We start from the raw sequence: 23,859 nt of genomic DNA, 5'->3' as shown, positions 1-23,859 counted from the left end.
AGAACTGTGCATGTTTGTGTGGTCTTAAGCATCCTCACCAAAAAATAAATAAATAAACAGCAATCAAACCCTGCTGGTGTGGGGAAAAAGCATTTTAGAGGTATGAGGCAGCTTAATTTTTTTTCATGAATTTATGAAAATGACACGGTCTTAGTGCTCTGAAATTATCAGTGAATTTTCAGTGAAATTATCTCAAACACATGCTGTCTTGTTTTTAGAGTGCATCACTTTGTTTTGCTTGTTTTTTTGGTCCTGATGGTAATGGATGAGACTGAAAAAGACTAATTGTGATGTTCAATAGAGAACTCTTGTTCCTCTTTTACCCAAAATTATTAATTTCCTAAACACTATAAAACACTTCAGCAGGTATCAATGTGCAGCTATTACTGTCAACAACAAAATTTGCTCACATTTTTCCACTTTTAGAAGGAAGAAACCTCTCATGCAATTGGCACTTCCACATAATGAATGCAATTCTACAGAAGCAGAAGTAAGGCCTTTTCCCCTGGCGTCACTTTTTGTTATAGGCTACATGGGATTATTTCCTGCATGTTGATATTACGAATGTGAGTTCGAAGTGTTTTTTGCATCGTGATGGATCATAGCCATACTAAGGGTGCAGTCCAATCTTACCTATTGTCACTCAACGTTAATTGGATGAGGCTACAGATCCTCACAACACAGAATGAGTCAAGTGTGGTTATAAAATAGTAGACGGATGATTAATCTATATTATGTGTGCAAATGTTTGTTGTGACGTGAGGAGCAAATTTTGAACACAGAAGCGGACAGTGTACATAGGAGGAACAGTAAACGTACCCTATTTTTCGAATTATAAGTTGCAACTTTTTCATCATGATTTGAGTCCTGCAGTTTATAGTCCAGTGCGGTTTATTTGCTGGGTTTTCCCACCGGTCAAGCAAATGTGTGTTCAAGGAGTCAGTTTATGGAATAACTATGAAATAGAACTGAAAAGATGTGAATCGATGGCTGTGATGTATTATGATTGTATGTATATTATTTATTTGCAATGTGTGCAATGTTCACTAAAATAATCTTTCAAACAACGGGAGACAGAATGCTATCAAAGTATTGATTTCGAGTTTGAACTGCAGTATTCTGTCGGTAATATCCCTCCATCCATTTTCTATAAATATAATGTTGGGAGTAAATATGCAGGCATGTTTAGTCTGTTAAAGAGAGGATGTTGCAGTTGGTAAAAAAATGAAAAAATATATCAAGAAAATTTGAAAGTTTTACATTACCACCATATACCTGCGGCTTATAGTCCAGTGCGGCTTGTCCGTGGCAAAAAGATGTTTTGTTTTTTTTTTTTGCTCAATTTTTGTTGCTTTGGCTTATATAGAGGTGCGGCTTATAGTCCGGAAAATACGGTGTATATATATATATATATATATATATATATATATATATATATATATATATATATATATATATACTAATATAGTTTGAAAATTAAGCATGGTCGGAAACGAGGAAGACAGCTTGAGACAACTTGACGCTTTTGAACACATGCCACGGAGAACATTGTGTTAAAATTTCTAATCATATACGAAATAAAACATACTACAGGACCATAGCAACAGCGTAGCAGCTGATACCTCAAGAAAAAATAAACAGTCACAACAAGTCACAACAGTAAATACAGCATCATATCTGTCAAAGGTGGCAAATACATGAATTGGCACCTGCATAGCGACATGATTACACACAGAGGTGGGCACTGACAGTCCGTCCCCGTCGCTGAAGGACCGACAAATGACAGGAATGCTAAACAAATGGCAAATGATAAATATCGGAATTGCAATTTTTATCCATTGTTGTAATCGTTGGGATAGACATTACCTTATATGTCCGTCAGCCGTTCACAACCCTTTTTGCTTATTAAAATAGAATTCAACTGACTTTGATGTTTATCTATGATATAGCTGCATCTTTATAGTACAATCAGCAATCAGCCTGCAGCCATTGTAACACTAGTCACTTTACAGTACCACCAAGCAGTGGAGAAATATGTTCAGTTGAGTGAATAAACTCGGTTGGTTCAATTCACTACTTGTCACATCTAACACATCTAACTTTACCAGTGTGTTTGTTTTTAGTTGCTCCCTTTCTTAGTCCTGGTTTCAGGTTTGTTGCTGATTAGAGAATACTGGGATGTATTTCAAGTGACCAATGAATGCAGACCAAATTTCCGTCCTTTCTCTGATTGGCCCTTGGCCAGGAAATGCAAGATGTTGGTTTTTTTTTTTTATTCCTCTAAGTAAATTCAATTTAACCGCAACAATACTGTCTCACTTGTAGTGTATGTGCCAGATGAAATTTCGACAGATTTTGACAAAGTTAATAAAACCGTCTTCTATAGTTTTTGGGCAGATAGTTATAAATGGGAACCGACATCCACTTTGAGAGTCATGTAAAGCATGATAGCCATCCAGTGGACATGATTGCTAATTGCACTTTTGTCCCCTGTATTAAACATGATGGTCTATTATAGCCTAGGGTTAAACCTCTTAGCTGGTTTTGTTTTTATTTTACACTTATATTACTGTGTTGAGTTTCAATAGCAGTGTAACTGTAGAAACACAGACATGGTGTTAACTTTAAGTCTAAGTACTAAAACAGTAGAAAGAATTAGGATGAGTGCAGACAGAAGTAGACCAGCGCCTGACGAATGATGAACCTGAAAAAAAATAAAATTGTAAAATTTCGCCCTCTAGTGGCGGCAGAAGGTTGGCCAAAATTACACTGTCAGACCAGCGATTGCAATTTCGTCTGGCTTGAAAGAATGATGGGCAGACATTGACGGAAAGGGGGCAAACATTGTAAGTTGCCCACCTCTGATTCCACATTTGTCTTGAATATAATTGATATATACTTTATGGGCTTCACAAGTTTGTTGAATCTCCAAAGTAAGGTTCATGACGCAGTTGCCTTTTCTATACCACATTCAAGGATTTTTTTTTTCTCCCTTGATTGTTATTCCTGGAGGGAAAAAAAAATACAAATGTAGCAAAGAGGTAGCATATTATCCTGTCACATTTAAAATGCTGTCATTGGTTATTTAATACTGTATTGGGCTAACAAAGTCTTTATAGTGAATGTGTATCCATATTTTATTCTGGTGCATACTGAACGAATGATTTTGAAATATAACAATAACAAATTTGTTACAAAAATAACAAATTTGGCTCTCATGAAATAATTTTTTTCTTGTTTATACAAATTCTACATATTTTATTCTTTAAAAATATATTAAATTCTGTGGAAAAAAAATCTTTTGGGGAATCGTAGGAAGTTGGGTAGTAAGGGATACGTATATCAGCACGATGGCATTAGTGTAAATGCCTCTGGTAAATTATTGCTTTGAGAGTAAGATAAATATACATTTACCTATTGTGTGACTTTAGATGTAAATTTGGAGATATGAATAAAGCACAGTACATTTAATGAAAAAAGGTGTGAACAATAAAAGTGACCAGTGTGAACAAATGACCCTTCAGTTACAGCATGGACCAAACTTTACCCAGCTGAGGTTCCCATCCTTACATGAGGAGGGCTCCTTTGTTTTTCTAAAGCAACTCTCAATTTGTGGATATTTAATGTCTCTGAGCGAATAATGTAAGTAGTTGCCAATGGCTTTGCAGCTTTGTTTTTGGACACTTGATCAGAAACTAAGACTTTGGCTCAACTCCATTCCTTTTGTCTCTTCTCGTATTTCTCACCGTAGCGTTACTGGGGTAGACCCATTACTTTCCCCCTATATCTTACTTCTTTAGCTCACCAAAGTGTTTTAGACAGTTGTACTCTTGCACCATTGTGGGAACAGTTTGAGGTAGACACCCCTCCACCATCCCTCTTTTTTTTTTCCTAACATACTGTCAAAGCAAGATCCATACTGTAATAAACACTACTCTTGACATTGTACTATATGGTGTTTATAGTATATAAATAAAGAAGCTAAATTCACCCTTTTTATCCATTGGGATTTTCCACTTGCTGTAAACTGAAAATGACCAATCACAGGCAAGGTTTCAAACTCCTGACTCCCGATATAAACAACACAACATTAGACTGACATTACATTCGATCACCAATACAGGGAGCTAAAAACATAATAATTTTGCTTCCATTGACATACGGCACCTGTTGCCAGAGTTTATCGATGGCTTGGGCTCAGTCTAGCATAAATTAATCCAAATCCTATTGGCTGGTGTGCTGAATGAAAATGACTGCACATTTTGATGCTGACAGCCTGACACAGTTACTCATCCTACTGATCACTATTAAAAAACCAATACTGTCTCAAATGCACTTTTCAAGCCACCAAATTAGTCCCATAGACAAATGTTTAAATGTTTTATCTGAATACGTTATCCGATTTCAAACTTCCTGTATCATATTTGAAACAAAAATTGATAGCTGCATCGCCGTAATTTCTATTGCACTAGTTGGGAAGCATAACATATACCACGACAGTATAAAGATTTTAGGCCTCCTTCCAGTAGCACATGCCTTGAGCACATTATCAGGCTTTCTAATGTATTTTTTTTTATTTTTTTAACTTGTGCCACTTCAATTCCCCACTTTGGACTGTTGTGTGACAAACCACACAGCATAGCTCTATTGTCTTATCAGTCAATAGCATAAAGAATGTGTTTTCTGTGTCGACATTGAGTGATAAGTGAACAAAGCATGCTGCAGTACACCAGAACACTGCGACGGTGATGGTGGTGAGAGCATATCAATCAGAATTCACATTGTGCCGTTAGCTGCCATTTCCATTGCTATTGTTCCACCACTGCATGCACACTGCATTCCAGAATACAAAAAGGCACTGCCTACAGAGCCGTGTAGGTAAACATATGCACATTAATGGGAAAAATGTGGCCATTGTATTTGTAAAAATATGCATGCTTAGCGCCATCTGACCATGTCTCTTTTTGTCCATTTTGACTGGCAGGCTACGTATCAACACCAGCCACAACAAAGCAATGACCAATAGCTATTTATAATGTCACTGATCACTACTTGATTAAATGGGATGAATGGGAGTTGTCTAAATGCATCTGGAATTAATGCATCTTGTATTCTGATTCGGTATCTCTTCTGTGCTTTCTTTCGGTTTTTCTTTTGTCATGAGTGATGCAGGCCTTATTGGGTTGCGATTTTAAAGGGCATTTTGTCATCAAATAGATTTTAATGGAAATTTGATTTGTTGCTAAGAACTTGATCATTTGTGTCTCAAGGAGCAAGTGTGGCAAGGACAACACCTGATTGATTAATTTAATGCCAATACTGCCACCCATGCATTATACTTCTCTTAAAAAGATGTGAAATTGATCAGAATGGGAGGCTTAGTTTTTCCTTTGCTTTTGCCATGAACTGAACCAAGCAAGAGCTCAATAAAAGATGACAATGGTAATTGTGTCCAGTCAACAGGTGTAGCTATACTATAACTTTATGGTAAGTCTAAAACGGTATGTGGTTTGATCGAAGAAAAGCCTATCAGCATTGGCAGACAGGATTGTTTGTTAAGAACTAATGCACATCCCGGGCTGCAATAGAAAAAGAGATTGGATACAAAATGACATACTGCTACTATAACAGGCGGAGTGCTTGGCAGTATTTGCTAATAGAATGGCTTTTATTCCTTAGGGATGGGTGGACGTTTAGAATGCATACTGAAATTGGGTTTCCTCGAGACAGCACGTTTCTGGCTAAATCTATGAAGAAGAGTGTGTCTGGAAAAATGGCCAGAGCTTAAATTTCAAGTGTTTTATTAAAATCAGTGACGCATGTCTTCACATTTCCTTTCAGTTTAAATAGATTGCAAAAGGCTTACTAATGAAAGCACTTATTATTCAAGGCTCTTTTTGAGACTATGCGGTTCAGATGGCACTCTTGCCAATATAGCTCGTCACCGGAGTCAGGGTTATAAGTTCTTTGAGGGGGAATTTGAAAGGATTTATATGATTTCACTTTTCGTGTGCTTGTCCTTCTAACCGATGCATGCGCATACCCATGTCCCGAGATAGCTTAGCGTTATGTCAAGTTGCCACTCAAAGCCTTGTGTCGGGAGAATCGTCTCATTTCAAACTTGAAAATGTGTGTAGAAACTTAGTAGTTCATTTGAGCCGTCATGTTTTTGGTTTACCTTACCACAAACAACATAGTTACCATAATGTGGTATCAATTTGCGAATGCTGTTTAATTCCTAATTTACTGTGGCTATTCTTCCACTGATTATTTATATCACTTATTCAGATTCATAGCAAGGTCTCAGGTCATCAGTGTGTAGTTAACTACACTTTGGACTGGTTGCTAGGGCGACTGAGTAAGAATTGATCACCACACCAGCTGCAAATTCAGCTATGTTAATAAACTATAAATGTAAAAAGTGAACCTTACTGTACCACTGCTCCACATGCGTGCACATTGGATCTATAAAATACCAATGACCGCATGCTGATTCTTTTACAGAGGAGACAGTTGGTGTCCAAGTTGTGAATGTATGCCATGTGAAGAGCAGAATTTGGACCCAGCTGCACACAGGAAGTGGGAAGTAGAAATTCTTTAGACACAAAAGCCAATGTAACCACAGCGAACATTGGAAACTAGACCTGACAAATTTGACTCGGAAACTAGACTCAAAATGTCTCAAACTTAACTTGTACTTCAGTACACTGAAAGACATCATGCTACACCGTGACAAAATTAAGGACCAAGGAAACTGACAAACCAGCAACAAAAAAAAAAAGTCTGTTTTATTTTACTGTTTCTAAAGACTTTTAATTCATTCACTGCCATTGGCGGCAATAGATGTCAAAGATCCATTTTAACTGGGCTTCAAGTAATAGAGTTAATATGTCAAAATAGCATCTACACCAAATTACAATGTCTAATTTTACTCATATGTTGCATCACAAAATGCTCATCGGCATTTACCTGACTGTGTTGAAAGTAATTATCAGAATATTAAACATTTTGTGTTTGTCGATGGATTCATCCTTGGATGGTATAAGTTGTAACCCCACAATAACAGCTTAAACCTGTGTGTATGAGATGTGTCAGAAAACATATCTATTTAAACAATTTGTATATTTACTCTCGTCGACATATGTCCGAATTAATCGGGAAATCTTCATTATGCACCAAGACAATGACCTAACACACACTGCCAACACAACAAAGTACTTAATAAAAAACAAACAATTGTAAGGTCTTAGACTGGCCACCAGACTGGATGATGCATGTGTTTTACCTATTCCACTTATGAACCAATCCGCCACCAATGCGCCAATACCAATATTAAATAATAAAAAGAATATATACATTGGGATTATTCAAAAAGTCAACATAGCCTGCTATCATAATTTTTGGGACATATTGCTATGCCGTCTTCCTGGTCTATAATATATGTTCTTTCCTTTCACTTTTGAGAGTGCCTCTGACTTTTTTGTTGTTAATCCTTTTTTTGTTGTCATTTTTTTTTTTTTTTTTTGCTCCCGTTAAAACAGAAGAGGGGCTTCAACTCCCGAGGAAGAGAGTATCTCATTGGGGTAGCTCAGATGACCAGGAAACCGAAAACACACATGTGGAAGTGACTGGCCATTCGGGGAGCAGCTGGAGACGCATCCTTCTCCTAATCCTCGCCATCACTATTCATAACATTCCAGGTGAGAATAAACTGTTTAGATAGGATATTAAAGTTGTAGGATTTTTCAGGCAATTCATTTGAAGAAATTAACTATCTTAGTCAGTGTTATAACTGCACAGAAAAAAAAACACATCACAAGTGAGGCATATCTTAAATGCAGACCTTGCAGCTGCCTTTTTACGAATAGAACACATTATTGCTGATTGGCAGCCCACTTTCAATCTGCACAGCCACATTTATGTAATTAGAAGATGTGGATAAAATCCAAATTAGGTACGTGCAAAAGTACGTAGGAGGAGAACCATTTGTGTTGTCACCGCGTTTCCAAGGAGTGTTCTAGAAAAAGTATCATTTTGTGTCAAAGGCTAATTCGCATATGAGAAAAACAATGGTACAGTTGTCACTGCATGTGCAGTACTTGCAATGTGGTCATAATAACATGTGAGCTGGGCTTCTCTATTAATTTCGAGCACATTTCCATGGTAGAAAATCACATCCAGTACAAAAATTGTCACCAGGGAAAGACAAAGGCACAGTTTTCTTACTAAACTACGGTAATCTTTTTAGATAGATACACCTTAGGAACATTTGAGAGGGATATACAATGACATATATTAGGGGTAGGAATCTTTGGCTGTCTCATGATTTGGTTCGATTCCGATTTTGGGGTCTATGATTTGATTCAGAATCAATTTTCGATTTCAGTGATTTTCAATTCACAACGATTCACTTCAATTAAACATGACTTCTGCTTCAATCTATAGAAGTCCAAATAATCATCATACAATCATCATACATCTTTGCAAGGTTGAATAACAAAGGTAGACAGTTTTTGTTTTTTACATTTATTGAGTTTTGATTAATAAGGAGCATGCCCTTTTCCATAAAAGTAGCATTTGGACAACTGCTACTTTTTTAAAGCTAACTATAAACTTTATAGGTTTTATTGTATCAAAAAAAAAGGTGGAACAAGATACATTGTCTTTTCGTAGGAAAAATTGAAGTACCAAAATATTATGTGAAAACTGTTGCCCAAATGATAAATATTGATATTTCATTTAAGACAAACACTGTGAATGACATTGACAGTGACTAAGACATTTTACTGATGGAAAGTGTGCGCACCAAACACTACGTTCTTGTACTCATGAGAGTAATTTTGAAAAAAAAAATATGTGCACTCCTGTATGTATTCACTGTAAATACTGAGAAAAAGAAAAGCTCATTTCGTGTGGTACATGCAATTAATGTTTGACTCAATTAGAACTGAAAAACACAGCAAGCCTGCTTGATTTGATCTTTCTGTTGAACCACAGGTGCACTAGCTGCATAATAACATACATTGATTAGAAAAGAGTTTCTCAAATCGAAATGGTGCTTGTTCAACATAAACTTTATTGCCATTTAGTGGTGGTCCATGAAAAAGACTACAATGAAGAGTCAAATTCATACCAATGGAGTTGGGACAGGGGCATGTTCACCATTTTCACTTTTCCTTCTGACAACATACAATAAGCATTTGGGAACTGAAGACTCTACCTGATGAAGCTTTGTAGATGAAATTCTTTCCCATTCCTGCTTGATGTAGGATTTCACTTCAACAATGTGGGGCCTCCAGTTTCAGATTTTGCGCTTCATAATCACACACATTTTCACACATATTCAATGGAAGACAGATCTAAAATGCAGGGAGGCTTGTCTATTACTTCCACTCTTTTACAGCTGAAATAAACAAGGACGTCCCAGAAAAGTTGTGACTTGTAGCATGTGTTGTTCCAAAACCTCAATGCACCTGTGTGGTTTGAATGTGCCGACATAGATATGGGAGTTGCCAATGCCATGGGCCCTAAAACACCCCTATACCATTACAGATGCTGGCTTTAGACCTTTGCGCTGGTAGAAATCTGGATGGTCTTTCTCCTTGTTTGCCAGACTGGACAACATCCACGATTTTCAAAACCAATTTGAAATGTAGACTCATCGGACCATAGCACATTTTTCTACTTTGCATCTGTCAATAGAGTTCAGGCCCAGAGAAGGCATCAGCGTTTCTGGATGTTGTTGATGAATGGTTTTTGTTTTGCATGGTAGAGTTTTGAGGATGTAGTGACAAACTGACAGCAGTTTTCTGAAGTGTTCCTGAGCCAACCCAGTAATATTCTTTACACAGTGATGTTTTCTCGAACATCACGGGCATTCACAGTTGGTTTTGGGCCTTACTGCCCTCATGTAGTAAGTCCTCCACATTCCCTAAACCTTTTCATAATATTTCGGACAGCAGATGATGGAATCTCTAAATTCCTCACAATTAAATGTTGAGAAACATTGTTCTGACAAAGCAGCTGCTCACAAAGTGGTAACCATCTTTGCTTGTGTAAGACTGAGCCTTTTATAACCTATCCTGTTTCCAATTAACCTGTGTAGGTTGCCAGTGGAATGTTCCAAAAAGATGTTCTTTGAGAATTCAACTTTCCATGTCATTTGTTGCCCTGTCCAAACGTCATTAAAAGGTGTTGCAGGAATCACATTTAAAACAAGTGAATATTTGCAAAAAAAAAAATCTATAAATTTGATCCTGTTAAACAATAAATAATTTGCCTTTGTAGTCTATCCAATTGAATACATTGTACAGTAGTTGGAAGATCATTTGCAAATCACTATACTCTTATTTTTTTTTTTTCAGTTTTACACAATGCCCCAATTGGGATTGGGGTTGTAGGTAGAAGGGGACTTTTCTGGAGTGTTTTTGCAGGACTCATATCAATTATGCTCAAGTTTTAAGTCTGTCTAGGTTGTGGGAGATGGGCAGTCTCTTCCCTAATTCCCTGACAAGTGTATAATTAAAATAACATGTAAGGCCAGGTTGGTGTTAGAAGATGGCTTTGGCCGTCTTAAAGGAAGGTGGCGGTGTCTTTTGAATAGTAATGATTATGTCAAGCTTGCTAAATCAATGATTATGATTTTCTGTGCCCTTCACAATTTATGTGAAACCTTTCATGAAACATACATTATAGTCATGGATGAGACATGGCATCAGAGACATGGTTGCATCATCTCATGTTGTTGAAGATGATGGTTTGAACTAATTAATTTGTAAAATAAAAAACATGTGTGATGTTGATAAACATCTTTATGCAGTGGCACTCATACGTCAATGTTTCTTTGTAATTAACACTCCTACATAATTTATTAAGTATTATCAAGATGAAATCCTAGTGATTTTTTTTAACATTGAGTAATTAGTATTAGTAAATGATTAATGAGGTTTATAAGCCTCTGAGAAAAACCTGAAACTTATGTCATCAATAAAGCAGTTATTAATGAATGAACTGGTAAATGTTCACCACTGCATAATATGTTTAAGCAAGTGGAGTTGTGGTATTATTTTTTTTATTAAACCAACGGGAAAACTATGAAAAATATATCATTATGAACAGAAAAAAAAATGAGAACTGCTTGTAAAACCACACAAAATGTATGAGCACTCAGTGCAAACAATTATTTGCCATAATCCAAGGAAGGAATTGTTGGATGTGACCTGTAACTGAATTTGCTTAGCCAGGAAGCTGAAAAGCCTGGTTGAAGGCACTGTTAGTATCCACCTCTGCTCTACTCAGAACTGACTCCTGCTCTCTTGCCCTCACCGCATGCTTTCTCGCTATTGCCGTATCTTCATGGAGGATATGAAATTGGCAATCGGACTGTTCACAGTTACGCTGATCCTCTTCTGCATCAGCCAGGAGCATTTCCTTTGATGACTGCTGCAGTATCCACACAAACCAAGAAAGAATTGTAATGAAGGTATATCATAGGCACATATTACACTGCTTTTAGACAACGTGCAAAGCAGAATTTTACAAAAATCTGAGACATCTAAAAATGCTGATAATTTGGGCAATTTTTGTACAGGTTTCTTGATCATGATTAGTTAATTTAAGATTCAATAAGACACTGTTGTAACTGAAATATCACCATTTGTATTTATAATTTCATCCTCCCATCTGCTACTTATCCTGGAGGATGGTACTGGTACTAGGGTAGATTGAGGAACAAGATTAGATGCTTGTGGAGAATCAGATGCCGGAGAGGAAGTAGCTGGTGGTGGTGATAGTTATACTGATAGTTCTGTCAACTCATGATAGCTTGTACCTGGCAATTCATTTTGTGCATCATACCATGAAGAAACATTATCAGCAACCTCTCGCAATGCGGTTGAGAATCTGCGAAGCGTCCAGTCCCATGTTCTCCGGTCTGTGACCGTGAACGCTTTCTATCAACTCAAACCACTTCCAATTCTTTCTCAGCTTTCCCATTCGGTCATTCTTGGTCTTTAATGGCACGGTAGTCGCTTTTCAGCTTTTTTAATTTTTCACGGCATAGAACCGAGGATCTACTAAAACCAACATCTTCTGAACAATCCTTTGGAACACCCTTTCGTTCTTCACCGACCAATCTAGCTGGCTCTACACATCTTCAGCAGCTAAGAGTGTTAAAAAGGAACCTTCTCAAAATTCCAAGTATCAATTTGCCTTATTGTCATTGTCTTTCCAGTCCTTATCATTCGTCATCAATGGCAGCTGTTTTCTGCTGGCTGATGACAATTGAGCCAGGCTACTTTTTTGGAATCCCAAAGCAAGCAGTACAAGAAAAAACAGGTAGATTTCCTGATGGAGACTGGACTTTTGTTGAATACGGTGTAGACTAGAATAGAGTAGATAATGTCGGTGGAGATATGAAAATAAACTTTTTCAGATGTTGCAGCAAAGTTGTGAATATGGACAAAGCATTAAACGTGTGCTAGGTTGTTATTTTGTCTAGCTAAGAGCATCTAAGAAGCATTATCAGTCCAAATCACCATATTCATGGCGGTCAAAGCCCATTTATTTGCAATGGAGTGAAACCCTGCATTCATATTCGTACCCATGTGCTTCACATGTAAAATGCGACAAGACTGTTGCTCTTGATGTCCATGAATCACATGTTAGTGCTAGGGCCACTCTGTTCGTTTTGGTCAAGGCACTGGCGACTTTTCTTTGAATCTCTTGTAAAATCCGTGCCGCAGTTGTCTCAGTTGAAAAACCTTTTGGATGGTATAGCGTACCTTGGCTCTGCTGTCTGTTACATTTTCCACTAAACTTTAAATCTTTGCTATGAATGAAGATGGGACAGTTGAATTTTCTCCCATTTTTTTTTGTTTTTGTGCGTCCTGCTGCCCATTCTTGACTTCCGCAATGAGATATGTGGTGACTTCATGACATCATGCCCCTTTGACGAAAGCCGACAGGAAGAGGGTTTGCTTTAAGCTTTTTTTCCCCCTTGGGACACCATTTTTTATCATTGACCTAAATTCTTTTTTTTTTCTTTTTTATTACTATAATAATTTAAGAGTGACTTTTGACCTAATATGAGCTATTTTTGTCCTGCTTCTTTAAAGTGTCCACTTTAAAATAACAGAAATAATTACTGAAGGTTCAATCAAATTGACCCACATAGTAGATCAGACCCTAACCCTCTTTTTTACCCAATTTAGTTAGTTTTAGTTTAGTTTTGTGTCATGTCACACTTGTTGACCATCTCACAGCCCAAATTTTTATTTTTGTGTGGCATAATTATCATCAAAATGTGGGCCATATACTCAATTTTCCAACTGGGCACTCGTTTTTTCATGATGCAAATGATCTTTTCACTATCCTGCTGAGTGGCTTCAAGCTGGCAGGAAGGAGGGTGACTCATTTGATGTGGCAGTGCATGCCTACTTTGGTAGTCATTTGATGACATCACTTTTTACGCACAATATAATATATTCAGAATATGACCTTTTCCTGTCAAAGTCTTTCACCCCATACCCCACATAGATTTGTTGAAAAACTGCCAGACAGAATGTAGGCGAGGTGTGGAATTGTGGACTAGGCAGTGACAATGATAAGTTTGCTGTTTTGGAGCTGCAAAGGTGAGGTCTAAATGCCCTTGAAATCTATCAGAAGGAAGCCCGTATAATATTGACATAAAAGAAATCCAGTTGGTAGAATAAATGATTCTAAAACTGTTAGTGACAGCCCTAAAAGGATGAAAAGAACTTGCCTAGAACTTGAGTAATGAAAATGTTCAATTTTACAGAAATATTAAGACTGAGATAGCTTTGATTGACAACAGATTATCACGCAATTGATAAAAACATGAGCGAATAGAAACAGATTTATGTCACAGTGAGGTTTTGTTGTGCCACTTAGCTGTCAGCAGCAGCATACAAGTAATCAAGACTCCCTCCCGAGATAGACTACTATAGACAACCACTCCATGGCTGGATGAATTTGAACATTTATGGAATCCTGTGGAGAGCTTATTTTCTGGGAAAATATGTACAATTCAGGGGGAAATCAGCCAACATATACAACAGAGAGAAGACCTTGACATTTTTCTTATTTGTTGTTGTTTTTCTAGGATACAATAATTATGCAATATTTGTTCAAGGGTAAACGTGATACAAATATTTCAAGCGGCTGCATTTGCTCACAAGACTATTTTGGAAACATAAAAACAGAATCATTTAAATGTTCATGCAGTTTATTGCCTGAGGTTGAAAAAAAATCTTTTTTAATCCTCATTATTATTCTGACCTGAATAGTTCCTTTTCCTTAGCCAGCTTGGAATGTTGAAATAACCTCATCAAAATTGCCAAAAGCAAAATGTCCGGCTGAGTAGACAATGCAAATGATCCCCAGTGCATCAGTTAAACGGGGTACATGCATATCAATCACAAGGTTTAATATGAATTTTTCCGATTATCCTGTGATTGTATGTGTGAACAGGAGGTGACTAAAACCTAGCTGTTATAATGTACGTGCCCAAAAAAAGACACCCGGCTATTTATTCACTTTACTACAGTCCAGAGATCTCTGGGCATAGGCAAGAAGTGTAGGCAAGTTTTTTTTTTTTTTTTTTTTTTTAATAACCCTTTAACTCAACCATATACTTGACTTTTTACAGTGTTTGTCTTGGTGGGGTAGTTAAAAATGTTACATACCGCAATTCCCCAAAATATAAGACACATTTTTTTATCAGGCTGAATTATGAATTCTATAAATGATGACTTAAAAATGTCATTTTTATTTTTATACAACACCTTATGAGAAAGATTGATCTGTCAGCCCCATGAGTCAAATTTTGACAAACAGATATGCATATTTATATCATTAGTATTCTCACCTACAGTAATGACTGTAATGGAATGAGCTAGAGGGGGACTTCAGTTGGCTGTTAGCAGCCAGTGCCTATTGCATCAGCAGCTTGTGTTAGCTGAGGTTGTTACGGCATTATTTTCAATAAAGAACCAAGCAGAAAGAACCACCATCCGAATTTCTTCTTGGTTACACACAGGAGAAATATTACTAAAACGGAGAGGATTATGTAAAGGTTATGATGTTTCTAACTGATTGAAATCAGAGTTACAAGGTATGCAGCCAATTGTGCCGGTTAGAGAACACGGAAAGGTATTCCATTTGACTCGTTTAGTAATTGCAGTCTTTTGGCATATACCCATGATTATAAACTTGGTGAAAAATGGATGCTGCACAACCTCGGCTGTGTCACAAGGAAAAGGAAAAACAACTGCTTGGAGAACATTCACTCCACTGGTGAGCCATTCACCAACCAGTCACAATGTGCGAAATCTGAAACACACCTAATTAAATACACAACAAATATATTACTTACGGATATGAACACAAGAAACTATGAAGCGTTTACAAATATGCCATATTTCTTATATAGATTCTACATTGTTGCCAAAGTGTTGGTGCGTCTTATACACGATAACATACAAATACAGTGGACCCACGGTCTACGACGTCCCTGTCTTACAGTTTGTTCAACTTATGATGTGGAACGCGACGTTTTTTTGTCCCCTCTTTATGCCATTTCTTTCGCCTTGTGACACATCCAACATGGCGGTTAGTGTGCATGTGAGAGATTAATCTCGTAAATCGAGGGCACACTGTACCAGAATTTGACGCACCTTTTAGACAGATGCAACTTTGATTATGATTTTATTTGGGGACTTACGGTATTTTATTTATGTACGTACAATGTCCGTCAGGGAAAATCCTACTTTGCAGAATTCACTTATCACAGAGGTTTTTCGGTTCCTATTAACCGCTAAAAACAAGGAAACACTGAAGTTCAGATTAATACTATAATATTCCATAGTTCCAAATCATTCGCATGGCTTCATAATTTTTCATTCAGCTTTCAGAATTCACACACATTTTGTCCAGGAAGCGCTTAATCTGATTTCGTCTTTTTTCTGATGTCTTTTTTAATATAGAAAAGAAAAGTGCCAGCATTTTGTAAGTCTTCAACTGTGCATGTTTCACAAAAAATGTGTCTGAATATACTATACGGATATTATGCATTCAGGAGCATTTTATTTTTAGGTTTCCATTGTATAAGATAAAAAAAAAAAAAAAATGAAGTCCAGCCATGCTCTGTAAAGTGTATCAAAAGCCAAACACGAAAGCCTGTTAATGTATAGTCAAACTTAGTGTTAAAGTGCAAATAGAGTTTCTAGGGCCCCTGTGGCATTTCAGAGCCATCTAGAGAATTGAGTGCAAGTGAAGAGTGCTTTCCCCCAGAAGGGTGCTTCATTATGTCTACCCGGATGGACAGTGAGGAAATAGATTGGAGTCAATGTGTCGTTATCCTAGGTAATGACAGGAGTTAGATGGTGAAGAAGAGGCCCTTTGGGCTCTCGGCTATCTGCAGCTGCACAGACAGGAGGATACTGCTGTCTCTCCAAGTTGCCTGTGCAAAAATGCTTTCATCTTTCATTTGTCTTCTTTTAAGTCTCTTCTTTGCTTTTTTATCCACTGTATGCCATCTTTCACCTGTGGCATTAGAGTGAATGGCACTGCATTAATAATTCTTGCACGGATCCTCTGCTATGCTCAAGCCTTTGAACTCAGTGGATCCTCCTTGCCTTTTTTTTAAATTATTTTTTTCACTGACTTATACTGCACCAAACATGCGAATGCCAGTTTGTCTCTACCGGTGAGTCGTGATAGGCGCTAATATTCATATGCACATTATGTGATGTCTTGAAAGAACAGTTAGTCATCAGCAGAAACATTTTTATTCTTGTCTCTTGTTATTATATTAACCTTTTTTGTGTCACGAACTGGTTGAAACAAGTAATTTCTTTTCACAGACTGATATCCATTCACTGACTTGACATTATTGATTTTTGCAGTTTTCAAGAATTCGTATTGAAAACACAACTACATTTAACATAACATTTTAATTCGGACTTTCAAATTTAAAGCGTTAACTTTGGAGATTAATTTGCATGTTAAAAAGAGGTTAGAAATATGAACCCAGTTAAGACTCAGTTCAATTTAGATTCTGTGCCAAATGAACTCTACTAAAATTGCAACTAAACATAGCGGAGAATCAACAGGACAGACAACGCTGGGCTTAGTTTTGTTTCTCAAAGTTGTTCAATACCTGACTGGAAAGATAAAAGGTGACCTTAGAAAGTTACCTCCTCAGAGCTTGGCAAACAGTGCCAGTGTGTGTTGCTGATGGGCACAATTCAACCTTTGAAGGGACAGTGTGTAAGATTTAGACTATTTTCATTAAAAATGAATAAATTAAAAGATTGTACATTTCAAAAACTTACAAATGAAGTTGTTCTTAATGGCCAGCAGTATGTTTCAAATATAATCATAGGTCTAGTTATAATTAAATGATTATTACATGGGGGTGGCACTTCTCAAGAGGTGGCCATGTTTGTTATAGCTACAGGCAATGGTAAATGCAGCACCTGCAGCACCTCCTGCTGTCTAAATCTTATCTTAACATTATCCTTTTATGTGAAAAATATTGGGAATTGTTTCTAGAAGAAGACTACAAGAAAAATATGCATACAATGATAAGTCAGGTTTAATATTTGTGTTCAGCAGTTGCATTATACAGTAAAAACTATTGTTTGCCTGGATTACAGAAAGCTATTTTGAAAACAAAATTATTTTGCTTGATGATTTGCATTAATGCCAAGATTTTACTAACTTAATTTTCAGTTGCAATCATAGAAAATAGTTATTGAAAAATGTGATTAATTGTAAAACAAATATAGACCAAATAAAACAAAGTTAACAACTAAAAATGTACCCCTCAGTAATGATGGGGCGGCTTGGAGGAAAATCTATGCTCAAGCGGGCCGGGCAGGATAAACCATTATATATATCAGGGGTCACCAACGTGGTGCCCGCGGGCACTGGGTAGCCCCCAAATATCACGAGTAGCCCGCACATCTGTTCTGCAAATAGTTTATGAGTGATAGAACATTGTGATTTTCTAGGAATTTGACTAACAATTATGCATATATGACATATACATTACATGTTACACTTGACTTACATATTTACTACAGTTGTTTCTTAATTACAGTGTTACGAGATTAATTCGTTCCGCGGTTGGGCTCGTAAGGCGAATTCACCGTATGGCGGGCAATCCAAATCTATGTTAAATAGCTAATGCGTTTAGAACCCCTGGTAAAAACATCAAAATTATGCATACATATTAAAAAAATTTACCAAAATAGTATAGTAAGTACTACGTATATATAATATACATGTATACAATAGGGAAAACATAATAAATAAAAAATACAGAAATTATTTACCTTTGAGCGGCGCTTATTATGCCATATTCCCTAGTAAGGTTAGCCTAGCCTAGGCTAACACATTTAAGTTTGAATTAAGCAGTAAAATGCACTATAAATACGGTTTTGTAGCCACTCACGATAGAGCAAAGCTTTACCATTCTGCCATTTTGAATGAGTGAGTACGACCAATAGCACACCAGCATCTCCGTGAGTAGACGCTGACTAATAGCAGACCAGCATTGTAGTGACGCATTGCATGGTGGCAGTTAGGCAACAGAAAAGGAAATAAGTGCAATTACCCAAAAACACCAGCAAATGGAGACAACACAAATACAGCCAACCCCCTAAAGTCATGACAGTTGTTTTTGTCGCAAAGCGAGGAAAATACCGTAAAGAGGGGACTAAAAAACTCAGTATTCCACATCGCAACATGAAGAAAAAACACAAGACAGGGACGCTGTAACCCCGGGGTACACTGTATCGTGAGAAATCAATAACAGGGTCAATGTCTTTACATAAACTGGTAGCACTTCGTATTACTCAGTACCAAAGAAGTAGCGCTCTGTTTCAAAAAGTTTGGTGACCCCTGTTACATATCTTTAAAAAAAATGGAGGTTTTCGTTATGCACGGTGGCCTGGTATCAATTCCTCGTAAGAATAAAAATACAATTAAAAAATGAGAATATACTTGCACAGTGGCTTCATTTTTACACCATGGAAATATCCGATGGGATGGACCACTCCTGCCTAAATACCTTCATCTTCGAGCGATAACGCCAAACCATGCCTCCTTCATCAATCATGCCTTCATTTCTGTGTTGTTTTTCGTTCACCCGTAGTAAGCTCCTGTATGCGTTTCCGAGAAGCGCAATAATATCCAAGTAGCCATATTAACGGGCAGTAGAATCTCATGTTGCGTTTTATATCAAATGGGAATTTGGAGATTTCAAGTTTTGTTTAGTTTTATTTCCTTTTGTTTCTTTTATATGCTAGCTAAATTTTGTAACATTAAGAAAAATAAACCTGGACAGGAGCAACCGTATCTCAAGGTTTCACTGTAAATTCTAACAATATATTTTTCTCTGTTTTTTGTCGTATTTTCCTCACCAGGGTGAGTCACAGATCTGTTTCGTTACGGGTGAGGAGCGTTTTAAACCATTGGTAATATATAGTACAGTATGCCATAGATTTTTTTTGTCAAACATTGCAATACATGTTGCAATATATCACAATGCACTTTTAAGACACAATACCCGGCACTTGTATAAACACTTTCTAGTTCACTACTTCTACTTCCTCTCTGCTTTTTTGTGCAAATTCTGCCCCTCAAGTAATAACATATTCCGATAACCCTGGATTATAACTACAAAAGTAAGATTCTAGTTTTGCGGTCAGAATATCAGGTCATCTGAATATTTAGCTCATATTTTTCAAATTATTTTGATCATAACCCAGATGTGCGTGTTTTAGTTTTAAATCACATGCGAGTTGCTACCATAGTAAACCTTGCATCTGAAGGTCACATTTGTCAATTTCCAATGCCCTAACTAGATAATTGACTTCCAGGAGGTTGCAGGCCTCCCAACGTGTCATCTGTAATCACAGGAACATCTCGGCAAGGACAAGCTGGAGTTAGATGTGGGGAAGACTGTTAAGTCTGCCATGTGTGCACTTGCCCTAAGCCCTTGTGAGCGGACGTTATGTGACATCCTATTTGATGACTTGATCCAGTGAAAGACACTCTAAGCAGTCTGTGGAAAGTGTTGTGCAATCCAGGATGCATTTATTTTTCTCTACCATGCCAATTACTCTCAGAAAAAGGATTTTTTTTGTCCACACAGGAAAAATATCATCATGGCCCTTCATTTTTTGCCTCTAAAAGCTAAGTAAACAAGCAATACAGCTACTTCAGCTCTGACGTTGGTATCTTGAAAACTAAAAAGATAAAAGCACCAGTAAGCCTCATAATAATATCTCTCAACGCCTCTTGTTTGGCTGACATTGCAGGTCCTGTGGCGTAACCTGCAGGTCACATTGCTATATTTGTATTACATAGCAGAAATTATGATGCATTATCATTTAATTCAAGTGCCTGTGAATTATGTTATTTTCTGTGTCTCAAGTGCCTGTGGGTTTAGAGCTTTAAATGCCATAAATATTTCTCCGTCTACAAGAGCAGCCAATTGGGGGATATTCAAATAAGTCAGCTCAAGAACGTAGATTAAGCCATCCGTGAACGTGGTGTAAATAATTCCTGGCTCATTAGCATATTTTGGTTTCAATTTGTGAGTTGGCCTCTTGCCTTCTGCTTATATTTGTCGTTATTCCTCTTACCCAAGTGATAGAAATTGTAATAAGCATAAAAGAAAGCCATGGCTACAGATAATAAATGTTGTAACTCAAGGTCTTCTTTCGACAGAGGGTTTAGCTGTGGGAGTTGGATTCGGGGCCATTGGGAAGACTTCATCTGCAACGCTTGAGAGTGCCAGGTAAGGCCAGGTAGCTGACTTGCATTCAAAGCAGCGGAATCATACTCATGTCAAGTTAGTCAAGTCAACTTGATTTGTGTAGCCCTGGATCGCCACAGTCTCAATGGGCTTCACAAGTAAAAAAAAAGAACTCATAACAAAACATCAGAAATCCCCTGAACAACGCAAAAACCCCATATTGGGAAAATTAGACACCTTCAGAAGGGAGATGCTGGTGGGAGGAGCTGCCTCCCAGCCTCAACAGGTAGCACTAGATGCCGAGTGCTAAAAATAACACATTGTGCCATATTAAGCAGTAAGTGTCCATCCTAACTGGTTGCCATTGGTGGATAATGTATTGTATTTCCATTTTTGAATCGTCGTCTTCTTTTTACACTCATACAAACTGAGAATGTTAAAAGACAATTAACATCTTAGCTCTCAAAGTATGCACTACTTTCTGCCGAGAAACGACATTTTGGTTCCATAATGCACTGTAAAATAATAAAAAATGTAAAACACATCGCAAAGACAATAAAAAAACTCATTACCAATAAGAAAAAGGGAGCTATATGGATACTGATCAAAATTAATTCATTAGCACATCTGCCTCACAGTTCTGAGATTTTGGATTTGATCTCTGCTCTTTCAATGTGGAGTTTGCATGTTGTCATCGTGCTTACATGTTTTTTTTCTCATTTTACCACAGCTGACGCACACATTCCAAAAAAACTGGATGTTACGTTTATAAATTGGCCATAGGTGTGAATGTGAGGATGAGTGGTTCCTTGTTTACACTGTCTGTAACCAATCCTGGATGTTGGGAGAGAACCTCTAGTTTACCCAAAACCTCATGAGGACAACTCTGAGATGGGTAATATGTTTGCACCTGTTGTTTCCCATGAATGGGGTCATTGTCTGTTAGCGACCTCTAGTGCTTGCTTGTGAGAATGCAAAACACAGATCAATTCTGCTCATGCTGAGTTACATTTCTATTTATTGTCGTAGCTGCACAAATGTTGGAAAAATTCCAACAATCCATAATGTTAGTATGCGAGAGAGGGAGTACACCAGCTGATCGCAGGGCACATACGTATGGACAAAAAGCCATTTCAATAACATTCACATCATTGGAGGCTTTGGAGCAGGAGTGTCCAAACTTATTCCACTGAGGGCCATAAACAGAAGAATTGTTACATACCGGCCACTTTAATTTTATCTACTTTAAATGATTAAATACTTAAAAAGAAATCGAGAAAGCAACTAAATGTTGAGTTCATAATTTGTTGTAGTTATTTAAAAAAAAAAATCATAACTCAAAGAAATTTTGCCTTTTTTTCAGACTCTAGCAGACTCTAACATCAAAAATATATTTTTTTACCTTTTTTAGATAAAATTGCGAATTGGGTGAAAAAGGCAAGTATAATTGCTATTAATAGTAGTCTATAAATAGTTGCGGTCAATGTGTATCAAGATGAAACATACAAAACTCATGTTAGCCAGTACGTTAAACACCTTAACAATGACGTAGGCTAACTGCTAGCGTTAGCCCCGACAAAACCATTTTTGAAATTGTGAAATGCACTAACTGTTATTGCCTACGGCATAAACAATGCATCACTAAGTGGTGTGAAGCTAAATTATAAAGGGATTAAATTGCAAAAAAAAAAAAAAAGATTTTGTGTCTTGTCTTTAAAGTTTGACAATACAATACATTAAGTAATTTGCACTGGTTTTAGGCTTAAGGCAACCTTCCATTAAGATGTGTAATGAGCTCCATTTAGGCAATGGCAAATCCATATTTCCAGTTATGGTGGTGAGAGTAATATAAAAGTAATGCAATAGTAGAGTAATACTTTACATTTCAAATACAGTATTATTGTAATATAACTAATTACTTTGAACTAACAGTAATAAGTCATAATTAATGCATTACAGTTTTGAAGTAACTTGCCTGACACTGGAAAATATAATATGGAAAAAATGGGGAATAATGCGAGCGATTGGTAAAATAAGTAGGAGCGTCTGATCAACAGATTTGTTGCGATCAATTAATTACATTCATAGTCAAAGAGTTTTTTTTTTCATCACGTTAATCTGTTTTTTATTCTTTAACTTTCTGCTTTCTGTATGCTGATGAGCTCCCTTTTCATGCATCGGGCTTCTTGTGCTTGAGTTGTTGGGCTTTGGAAAACAAAGGTCACTAACACCCTGGAGGCAACATTGATTGGCTGTCGTTGTGTTCGACATAACCTGAGGAAATGGCAGTATGTATTTATTTTGCACACTGTGTGTTTCTATACTGCGTTGGATGTAATACAAATACAAGCACAAAGTATAGAAATAATGGATGAGCGGTTTGCAACAGCAATCATTGACAATAATTCTATTCTTGCATTCAACCAGGTCGTTGCTGAGGTACTGATTGTTGACTTGTGTCTTGGTTACAAAAGAAACAGCTATACCATCTAGATATGTCCTAGATCATTACTACTGGAAATGGTGTATTGTGTACACTTTCTTCATCCCTACAGGAATTTGGCTGTCGGTATCGGCATTCAGAATTTCCCAGAAGGCCTTGCAGTAAGCTTGCCCCTTCGAGGCTCAGGCGTTTCCACGTGGACAGCTTTCTGGTAAAAACATACACATTCTTAATGAGTCACTCGCACGCTCAAATAGAGCCTGAAATGAACATTCCGTCATTGCGCTTTTTTTATGGTCTCAGGTATGGCCAACTCAGCGGCATGGTGGAGCCCATCGCTGGGATGCTGGGCGCCGTTGCCGTGGTGCTGGCTGAACCTCTGTTGCCATACGCGTTGGCGTTTGCCGCCGGGGCCATGGTTTACGTGGTGGTGGATGACATCATCCCTGAGGCTCAAGTCAGGTGAGAGAGGAGGATGATAAGACATGGATTAAACATTAGATACAAGTTATAAGCTTTGATAGATATAAACGAGAGGGCAAATTTTGTAACTATCAAGAAGCATTCTTTTTATTATGCGAACGAGGGTGGATGATAGTGAGGAAAAACAACTTCTTCCCTCACGTTT

General features: G+C 37.3%; 1 protein-coding gene across 2 annotated transcripts in view; it reads left to right on the top strand.

The window, feature by feature from the left end:
* Positions 1 to 23,859, top strand: part of slc39a11 (solute carrier family 39, member 11) — a 77,396-nt gene that overhangs the window by 51,350 nt on the left and 2,187 nt on the right. For both annotated transcript variants that reach the window (XM_088439519.1, XM_088439518.1), the window contains exons 6-9: positions 7,542 to 7,700; positions 20,761 to 20,830; positions 23,344 to 23,442; positions 23,535 to 23,693. In XM_088439519.1, the coding sequence (XP_088295645.1) occupies positions 7,542 to 7,700; positions 20,761 to 20,830; positions 23,344 to 23,442; positions 23,535 to 23,693 (487 nt within the window). The remainder of the gene's footprint in view (positions 1 to 7,541; positions 7,701 to 20,760; positions 20,831 to 23,343; positions 23,443 to 23,534; positions 23,694 to 23,859) is intronic.

This window comes from Hippichthys cyanospilos, chromosome 17 (assembly GCF_059441005.1).
Source record: "Hippichthys cyanospilos isolate Australia breed blue-spotted pipefish chromosome 17, RoL_Hcya_1.0, whole genome shotgun sequence".
NCBI lineage: Eukaryota > Metazoa > Chordata > Actinopteri > Syngnathiformes > Syngnathidae > Hippichthys > Hippichthys cyanospilos.
This window is presented reverse-complemented; position numbering and strand designations above follow the sequence as displayed.